This window comes from Mus caroli, chromosome 15, assembly GCF_900094665.2.
Source record: "Mus caroli chromosome 15, CAROLI_EIJ_v1.1, whole genome shotgun sequence".
Classification (NCBI taxonomy): domain Eukaryota; kingdom Metazoa; phylum Chordata; class Mammalia; order Rodentia; family Muridae; genus Mus; species Mus caroli.
The window spans coordinates 74,577,224-74,587,807 of NC_034584.1; the positions used below are offsets into that span (position 1 = coordinate 74,577,224).

The 10,584-nt window shown below is 43.0% G+C and overlaps 1 protein-coding gene across 2 annotated transcripts in view; it reads right to left on the reverse strand.

The window, feature by feature from the left end:
• Enthd1 (ENTH domain containing 1) overlaps nt 1-10,210 on the reverse strand; it is a 113,322-nt gene extending 103,112 nt beyond the window's left edge. For both annotated transcript variants that reach the window (XM_021183596.1, XM_021183595.1), the window contains exons 1-2: nt 10,129-10,210; nt 5,001-5,488 (exon numbers count right to left, since the gene is read on the reverse strand). In XM_021183596.1, the coding sequence (XP_021039255.1) occupies nt 5,001-5,349 (349 nt within the window). In that variant the 5' untranslated portion in view covers nt 5,350-5,488; nt 10,129-10,210. The remainder of the gene's footprint in view (nt 1-5,000; nt 5,489-10,128) is intronic.
• Nucleotides 10,211-10,584: the final 374 nt, after the last annotated feature.

The following is a 10,584-nucleotide window of genomic DNA, read 5'->3' on the forward strand; positions in this document are numbered from 1 at the left end:
GTTGACTGTGAGCATCCACTTCTGTGTTTGCTAGACCCAAGAATAGCCTCACAAGAGAGAGCTATATCAGGGTTCTTTCAGCAAAATCTTGCTGGTGTATGCAATGGTGTCAGCATTTGGAGGCTGATTATGGGCTGCCATCCCCGGGTATGGCAGTCTCTATATGGTCCATCCTTTTGTCTCAGCTCCAAACTTTGTCTCTGTAACTCCTTCCATGGGTGTTTTGTTCCCAATTCTAAGAAGGGGCATGGAGGCATTTTCTCAACTAAGATTTTCTCCTTTCAGATGTCTATAGCTGATGTCAAGTTGACATAAAACTAGCCAGCACACTTATATTACCAATCTACCTAAAAATACCTCTAATACATACGAGTATATAAAGATATATATGTAGTTTAAATGAAAATTTCCAGTCTGAGTTGACAACATTCCCTCCCAAGAGCCATAGATTATCTAACAACAAATAACAACAACAACCAGGCCTGAGAAGCGCGCTTTGGAGTTGTTGGTCAGGGTTGTCCAAGAGAACCTAAACCACCAAACATTACAGTCTTTTCTGTTGTCCTTGGTTGCCCCCAAGAGGTAGAAGGTAAGTCCCTGTTCCTGAAGACACCGTGCACTTCAGACACACGGGGCCCAGAGGACCTGAGCTGGCTCTGACCTGCAAGCCTCCTCCTTAAGGTCTAGTTTTCATGGCCAGAAGGTGACATGCAGCTCCCAAGGAGGGAGACAACCAGCAGTGCTACCCAGCCATGTTGCCTATGGACTGACTGCATCAACAACTGTGACTGCATGGCACAGTGATACCAAGGGTGCGGCAGTGACCTGCATCCTGTGGCAGGAACCAACAGTTTTCTCATTGGGTGTAAGGCTGTCTTAGTCAGTGTTTCTATTCCTGCACAAACATCATGACCAAGAAGCAAGTTGGGGAGGAAAGGGTTTACTCGGCTTACACTTCCATGTTGCTAGCAGTTCATCACCAAAGGAAGTCAGGACTGGAACTCAAGCAGGTCAGGAAGCAGGAGCTGATGCAGAGGCCATGGAGGGGTGTTCTTTACTGGCTTGCCTCCCCTGGTTTGCTCAGCCTGCTCTCTTACCAGCCCAGAGATGGTCTCACCCACATGGGGCCTTTCCCCCTTGATCACTGAAAAAAATGCCTTACAGTTGGATCTCATGGAGGCATTTCCTCAACTGAAATGCCTTTCTCTGTGATAACTCCAGCTGTGTCAAGTTGACACAAAACTAGCCAGTACAAAGGCCCTCTCATCAAGAAGGAAACTGTGCCTGGCTCTGCAAACCTAGCCAACTACTCAAGGGTACTGAGGTCATGGATCTTGGAGGAAAATCTACAACTGTTATTTTAATAAAAGAGCACAGTCCTTATCTAAATTAGAAATATTTACCTTCATATTTATAGATTATTATAGTTCTCACCCTTCACCAAGGAACCTTTTCTTTGCAACAAAGGGAAACCATTACAGAAAAACCACAACCAAAGAAAACACATGGTCGTAAGAGCCCGAGGAACAGGAAGTGTGCTGAGAGATGATGCCTCCTGGAGCTATCAGAAGCTACACCCATGAAGTCTCACCAACATGGCTGCCTAAACAAGACCTGAATATGGACAATACCAATAGATGTCTAACCTGGAAGGAAGAAAGCTCGTGAAGCCTCAACCATAGACAAAAAACTACAGATAACCAAAAAAAGCTGAGAGCTGGAGAAATACCCACTAGAGAAGAGCACACCAACTGGTTATCCAACTCCAAATGGTCAGCTATGAATACCTATACGTACAAGTAACAGTTTATGGACTGATGAGGTGGTATTTGTGTATTCAAGAATATACTCTCTCATGGATCAAAGGCCCTGACATGGTCCAGTTGGACAGAGAGAGCAGAGACGATGGGGCTGGGGGGAGGGGAGGATGTTCAGAAGCCCTGTGAGTACATTTTGTGAATAGCCACAACAGGACCAGCTATCAGAAGGCAGATAGACTTCACTTAGGGTGATTTAGGGCTTATAAAGTTCTAGGGGACTGAGAGTAGGCATCCTGGATAGGCAAATGTCATTGGCTGAGGTTTGGGTACCAAGATGTCTCATCAGCATGGGGAAGCATTCCATGAATCTCAGTGCTAGCTGAACAGGCTTTATCAGGAGAAGGAAGTAATCTAGTTGAGGCTACGTGACATTCCTCAGGTAGAGGCATATGTGGGAGCTTAGAATTCTCCAGACAAGGTCATGGTGGACTTTGACCTTAATTAGCAGAATTTTCCCACAAAAGAGACCATAAATTTTAAAGAGAAAAGTGGGAATGTGTTGGAGAGTTTGGAAGGAGAGGAGAAATGATATAATTATATTATAAATGCAAAAAGTAAAAAATAAATTAAAGTTCACAATCAGATAACAATGCTCCCCAAATTTGTCTAGAAAGCCAATGCAATCCCAACCAAAATTTTATCTACCATCTGTTTGAATAGAAACTGATAAGTTGACACTAAATCCACAAGGAAATGAAAGGGACCTGAAATAAATAAAATGCTATTTAAAAGGAAGAGTGGAGTTGAAATACTTACACTCCTTGATTTCAAATATTACTACAAAGATACAGCAATATGCTGGCATTGAAAAGACATAGAGATCTATGAGATCTACAGATTGCAGAAATAACTTAGCATAAGGGGCCAGTGTAACTCAACAGGGAAGAACATTCTTTTCAACAGGTGGTAAGGCATCCATATGAAAAAATGTTGAAGAAGGCTCCCTATTTCCTATCACACAGAAACATGAAAGTAACAGAAATCCAAGATCTGAATAAGAGAGTGTGCTGGCTGGTTTTATGCCAACTTGACACAAGCTAGAGTTACCTGAAAGGAGGGAATCTCAACTAACGAAATGCTCCACAAGGTCAGGCTGCAGGCCATTTTCTTAATTAGTGATTGATTAGGGAGGGCCCAGGCCATTGTGGGTGGTGCCAACCCTGGGCTGGTGGCCTTAGGTTCAATAAGAAATCAGTCTGAGAAAGCCACAGAAGCAAGCCAATAAGCAATGCCCTTCCATGCCCTCCCCATCAGCTCCTGCCTCCAGGTTCCTGCCCTGTGTGAGTTCCTGTCTTTCCTCTCTACCTTGCTCTTTGGTTTCGGTGTTTCATCACAGCCACAGAAATGCTAAGGGAGTCAAGAGAGTTAAAACCACCAAACTCTTAGAAGAAAATATAAGCTTCACGGCCTTGAATTTGACAGTAACTTACTTTATATATGATGTGGTAAGTAAAGCAACCAAATGAAGAACAGATACATGAGACTTCATCAAGATTTAAAACTTCTCGCAAGATGTGCTTGTGCCCATCTTTAATCCCAGTACCAGGGAGGCAGAGGCAGGTGGATCTCTGTAAGCTTAGGGCCAGCATGGTCTACAAAGCAAAGTTCCAGGCCAGCTAGGGATACACAGTAAGACTCTGTTTTAAAATAACAATAAAATTTTGTGCATAGGAAGACAGACATTTCAAGAAAGCAAAGAGGCAACCTACAAAATAACAGAAGATGCTTTCAAGCCACCTATCTGATAAGAGTCTTGTGCCCAGAATATATAAAGAACTTTCAAAACTCAACAATGAAAGAACTCATTTGAAAACAGGCACAGAATTCGAAAAGATGTTTATAGATATCACATCTTATAATAAACAACTTTATAATTATACATACTTTAAATAAATGACCCTATATTTTATAAGTATCTAATATATATATATATTTATATATATATATACACACACACATATATGTGTGTGTGTTACAATTTGTATGGTATATGCATTATATCTCAACAAACCTTTTCATAAAGAGGAAAGATAAAAAGAAACAAGCTTCCAACCTATGGAAGGATCTGGAAGAACCTTGGGGTATCCTGTCAATGAAAGAAACAAGTCTAAAGAAGTTTTACATCTGGAAAAAGTAAAACTATAAAGACCAGTGGCATCCAGGGCAAAGAGGGTGAAGGCAGGTCACGAGGCATCCTCGGGGAAGCGAAAGACGCTGTGTTATACTGGGTGGTGGACACAGGACAGTATGCCTTTCCAAAACCTACAGAACTATGATACAACCAAACTGAGCATCAGTAGTAGTGTCAACACAGGCTGCCACTTGTAGCACGTGCACCTCACCGATGTTAGAAACTGGAGAGATGATGTTTTGGTGGAGAAGGGTTCATAGAAACTATTTTTGTCTCATTTTTTTTATTTCTTTAAAGTGTCATTTTAAAATGCAGTAACCATGGAGAGTAGAGTGAACTGTATTTTCTTCTTATGACTTAAAACCTATCACTTTAGGCACAATTGTAACTTTGCATTTCTAACACAAAGGAAAGGAATGTTGGCTCTTTTCTTTGCAAATTTGGCACCAATCCACCTCAATACTCTATACCATCTTCCTATGCCATCGCCTTTCTACACCCAGAATTATCTTAAGACCTGAATTTCTGTGCTTCAGTTAAGTGAGCTCATCTCCATAGCCTTCGGAGATTCCAGAGTCCCTAGAAACACTTCCCTAGTTTATGACTAAATTCCAACTTAATTATACTCGTGAATTACAGTGACATCAACACACAAACGGCAGCGTCTCCTCTCTTCATTTGCTGTATTTACTTTTCTGTGAGGCGTCACTGGATCAGGACCTGCGTGTGTTCTGTGTTCTTTTGAAAACAAACACACTCTTCTCCCAAGTGCCACAGTCAACACAGAGGATGGAAATGAGAACCACAGCTGTGGAAGGAAAACAGTGGCTGGGACATGTAAGGACACCTCTTTAAGCCCAGGTGATAACAGGGTGCACATCAACCTAGCACGAGGGACGTTGGGACTGGAGGGCAAGCTCAGGACAGCCTAGGCTACATCAACAAGGCACTCAAAAATTGAGAACCGCCTTGCTCCAGTTGAAGATTTAAAACACTGCTATGCACGCCTGTCCTTACAGGCACACTGTCAAATTTTTACGAACTGTTACCTTGGTCTTTGCCCGCTTCATCTATGTGTTGAAAATCCTTTAGCGTTTGAAGGTTACAGACGCCCTCTCTGCAATACTGAATAACTTTCCTGGAGCCGTTCTTGATGAGGTAGTCCATCAGGGCGAGGGACTTGTACACGTGGCGCCAGTTCTTCCCATGGTCGCTGAGTCGCTGCCATAGCATGTGCATGATCTCCGAGAGGGAGGCCGCATTGAAAGTCATGTCACTGATAGCTAACATCAGAGAGCTAGAGGGGCCCCAGGGGTCATTGGAAGTTGCTTCCCTGACTTTTTTTTCAGCCTCTGAGTAATTTTTCACGAAGTTCTTCACTTGCCTCCTGAATGACATAGCTACAGTGAGTCTGTGGAGGTGGGTGAGAGCAATGGGTCAGGAGTGACTGGTTTACAGAGCGCCTGACAGATCCGTCCCTAGTTCTGCTGCTCTCAAACACAAATGATTCATCTCCACATGGTAAAGTATCGATTTCCTGCAAGGAAAGTACAAAAAATGTGGTGTAAGTTCCTCAAAAAAAAAAAGTCTACAGGAGACCAAGTTAGTCTGAAAAAAAAAAAATTTAGTTTCCAAGAAAGCCTGTCACATCACCAGCCTGAGGAAGGAAAGGACTCTATATAGGTGTGCTTAGGATGAACACGGGAAAATCCCTCACCAGACTGACCTCAGCTATCCAGAGAAATGTAGGTAGTCTATCTGCTCCTAAAAGGTTCTGCAGAAAATATTGCTCAGCTCCCTTGGCAAGGAGTACAATGAGTTTAAAGATGTACACACAGAGGAGACAGATTCATATTTCAGGGGGAATTTGCACTCTGACACCTCTTTCTTAACATACGCTGTCGTTATACACACACTGTGTCCTGGAAATAATTTGAATGGTGGTGACAATTGAGTGTGAGGTCCTCCTCGTGCCCAGAACCCAGCTCCCTGCAGAACCACGAAGCACGAAGCACTCTGACCAAACCTGAGTAGGTGCTGCTCTCTCGTCTCTCTAGGGAGCTGGCATTAAGATAAATACTCTACCTCCTGTGGATTACAGCTAATGGTACCCAAAGCAGCCTAGCGAACTAGAGGGAAAGCTTCGATTACTTTCTTTACTCACTTTCAGGAAAAAAAGGTGTGGATTTAACATTCAACAGTATCAAAGTGCTATTTATAAATGATATGGCGTGAGGAACTCCCTGAGGCCTGGAGTGATTAGCAGGAGTCTGACAGCTTCCCCATACATAGAAGAGGAAGCATTTAGGTTAATATAAAAAACGCATTCAAACTTAAACCGGTACTCGGCCCTAAGAATTCGCAAGATACTTGAGAATTGCCAGTTTCTGATTTACATGAAACTCCCTTCCTCTTTTTCATTACTCTGCAGGAAGGTGAGTCACTTCGTTTGTAATTTCTCTGGTGATTCACCTCCAACAGGGACCAAGGCACTGTGCCAAATTGATTTCAAGCCCTGATGAGCATCCAGACCCAACGAAGCCTAGATGAACTATGATCAGATTTTGCTATCAAAGCTGCACCCATCCAAAAGAAAGAAAAAAAAATCAAACTCATAACGACTGTTTGGTATTTTTAGTTTTGTTTCCTTGGCCTCCTCAGCTTCTAGCTCACGCCTGATTAATCTGTGTATCAAGGGAAAACATAATTTTCAGATGCATGGTTAAATGAACTATCACCTTAAAAAAACAAAAAACAAAACCAGATCATTAACCCTTTCAGCCCCTCCACCTTTTGATTTAAACCCAATGCAGTCTGAAATAAATTAGATACAAAATATAATTGATTTAATTAAGATTTCTCAGAAAGAGACCATATCCTATGAAGAAAAAGAAAGTGTGTTTCTGTGATGGTCTAGTTGTCTCGTGTGCACCCGGAATGTGAACATTTTGTCTGACTTCCTCCTGCAGTGAAAACCTGATTTATAATGGTTCAGCACACTATTAAAATTTTCAATTTCTACTGTCCTTTTTCCCCTCTACCAAACTCACTCAATGCAGAGCGACACCGTAACACCAGCCTAGAATAACAAATATTGATCCATGTCTTCACAGATCTATTTTTTCTTTAAAAAAAAAAACTGCCTTAGAATTATAACTTGCTGGAATTGAACAGTTGTTAAAAACTCTTTTGTTTTTATGGCTACCTATCTATATTTTGGAAAGACTGCATTTATTATTCAGTTTTCCTATATTCTCTAAACTGCATCCTCAAATTTTTGGAAGCATTTTCATAAACAAATTTTCTGTTTTCTGAAAAAAAATTAAGAGCCTTCTAACCCAAAACAGTAGTTTAAAATGGATGTGCCTAACACCATGTCAAAACTAAATACACTCTCAACTGTTACGAAGTCACAAAGGAAAAAAAAAAGTCTAGATAGGTCAATTAATATCACTTGTCACACAGAGTGTCATGAACATATAATGAGGCACCATTCGGCCATAAAGAATTCAGTAGCTGGTGCTAGTTGTACATATTGTGAGCTGATTATGTTGAAGACACTCAGCTATAGAGAAATGCTGTCTCCTCTAGGTAACCTGTGCATTGTAAGTACATTCATGTGCTGCACAGATGCCTCAGGCAAGGATGTCATACATGATTGTGGTCACACAAAATTACATCACCTAATGACATCATAGCCGTCTGAGACTGGGTAAGGACACCCTATGTCTGGGTCCATCTAATTGTGCATGTCTCAGAATGTGCCCGTTATTAGGCTCCTTGTGACTATATGGCATCTGAGACAAAATCGGTGACAAGGAGGCAAGTTTCCACACGTGACTCTCAGTTGTCTGGCCACCTGCGTCACCGTCACACTGCGAATAAGAGGGAGAAAGGCAATTCATGTCTCAGATTCATCATCCCTCTGATCTCTTATCTCACTGTAAAGGTCATCCCATAATACTCTGCTCAACACCCAATTGATCTCCTTTTTGGCACTTAGATTTCTTTCATGACATTTAAAATAATATGTACTTAACGACTTCTTGTTTGATTGTGGCAAATAGCGTCAGACTAGAAGCTCCCGAAGGGTTGAGACCTTGACCTGCCTGTCTTACTTACCACTGCAATCCTACGTACAAGGACCACCTAGCCATGGTGGGAACGCAGGACACATGAGAAGACAGAATGACCAGATGACTAAGTGAGTCTGCTGTGGGAAACCTGGAACTGATTCCACAGCTCTCAATTTCAAACATAAAAAAAAAAAAAAAGATCCAGCACCTTTAATAGTCATGTATGTAAAAGTTTAAAATTTGAGCAAATATTTTCAAAGCAATCAACAAATACCTCTCAAGAACCATTTATACAGCGTTGTGGAGACATGTAAATCACGTTCCCCATGCTCAAAAACTTCCTGTTTAGACAAGGAACTTTCTTGGTTAAATATTTCTGAAGAAAATACATGATGAAGCTCAATCTGGTTCTCTTCATGTGTGTGTGTGTGTGTGTGTGTGTGTGTGTGTGCGCGCGCGCCTGGCCTGGAAGAAGTCTCTTAGTTTTCTTTTTGCCTCTGCCCACTTCCCCAACACTGTTTCTTCCCTGTCATTTTACCAAAATTGAGACAGGAAAGCGTTTACCAGATGATGTTAGACTAGTGGTCCACAATCCCATAGAGTTTCCTTGAGGCCGGTTGAACTGGTCCTGTTGTTGTTTAGGAAAGCAAACAACACACACACACACACACACACCCCTAGTGTATGTGGTGCCTATAGCATACATTACAGAACACACACAGTAAGGGGTAGGCATGCTCTGAGCAACAAGCCCCACCAACATATTTGCAGCAAAACTTGTAGACATTTGGCATGGAGGTTATATATGACCTCATTTCGGTTCAGACTTCACTACTAAGTTAAAAGGGGAAACTGGTCTTCGAAACTTTGGATTTCGTAACTGAAAATAAAGTCTTGAAGAACCAGAGGGCAGGGTTAGAGAGATGGCTTGGTGGTTAAGAGTACTGGCTGCTCTTCCAGCAAACCAGGGTTCTAGTCCCAGAACCTACATGGTGGCTATTACGGTCTGTAACTCCAGTTACAAGGGCTCCACCACCCCTTCTGACCTCCACAGGTACTGCACACATGAGGTGCACAGATGTCCATGCACACAAACATCCGTACATGTAAAATAAAATAAAATAAAATAAAAACAAAAAAACAAAATCTAGAAAAACTATCCAGGCTTGGGCAATATTAACAATAGCATCTAAGAAAAAGACAACATTGGAGACAGTGCTAGGAGAAAAGCAGGGTTCTTGTTTCTTCGGGTTCTGACTACAGACTTGAGTTTGGCTCAGGAGGAAACTGGTTCTGCCCGGGATTGTTTTATCAAGCCATTACACTGAATACCGTAGCATTGGAAGAAATTACAGAAGTTACGGTTTGAATGGCGGGAACTCCACACTGAAAGAGGCCGAGAAACTTTTTTGAGCCACTTCTGCATTCAGCGATTTTCCCAAAGCTTATTACATGGTAGCCTCCATCCTAGGGAAGGAAGGGGTAAGGAAAAAGGGTGCACAAGTCACAGTTCCCACCCTACTCCCAACCCCCAAGGGAACGGCTAGTCTGTGGCTTTGACAGGTGTCACCTCAGTGCATTTAAGATCAACCGCAGGGATTTAAGGTCCAGTCCCTAATTAATGTCATCTCTGTGCCATAGTTCCCTCATCTACAGCATAAAGTACACCGCCTAGGATTGTGGCAAGAAAGAAAGGCAAGTGATTTGGAGAGAACGTTGAAAAACGGAGGGTAGAGACTGAGAGCATCAACTCCCGCTAGCCAGGGTCTTTCCTGGCACCTTTTCATTTTTCAACGGGAGGTCGGGGGTTGGAATAGTGGGCCGGGTCACCGAGTCACACAAGAGACACATACTGACGACTGTACAAAAATGGACACAGTTTCCTTAGATGGGGAACTTCACTGAAGAAACTTCTGGAAGGAGGGAGGAGCCGCATGGCATCTGGTAGCATCAGCCTCAGCGCCCGCAGGCCTGTCTTTTCTGTGCCTAGGCTGAATCACCGGTGGCAACAGGAAAATTAGTCCGGAAGGCGGCTGGCTTCCCTCTATCCACCTTCTCCACACTAGAGGTTACTACCTGGTGGGCCCTTTCAGCCACCTACCTGGGGATCTCTTCCCCCATCAAAATCAAACCCCCAGGCTCTTCGGCCTCCTCAGAGACGCAAGCGCCCACACCGTTGCCAACTTCCGCTTCCTTGCTTCTGCCTCCTTGCTTCCGGTTCCTAACTTCCGGCCCCCTAGTGCGTGCCACTTGCAGAGTCCTCTAGCAAGCCTGTCTGCAGCAGGTTCATTTGACCTGTCCGCAGAGGATCAAACAGATCGAAGGCAGAAGTCCTCGTTATACAGGCTCAGCCAGTGGCACTGTTCTAATATTGCCTTCAAGATATTTTACAGTTTGTGTTCCTATTGTAATTGTAATGGACCAGAAACGCCATCCTACAAGCACTGACTGTTACCTCGGAGCTGGAAGCAACTAATAGCCTAGAGGAGGAAAGCAGTGTGTCTAATGGTCAGCGACGCAGTGGCTTCGAGGACAGCTCCAGGACTCACCCAGGGCT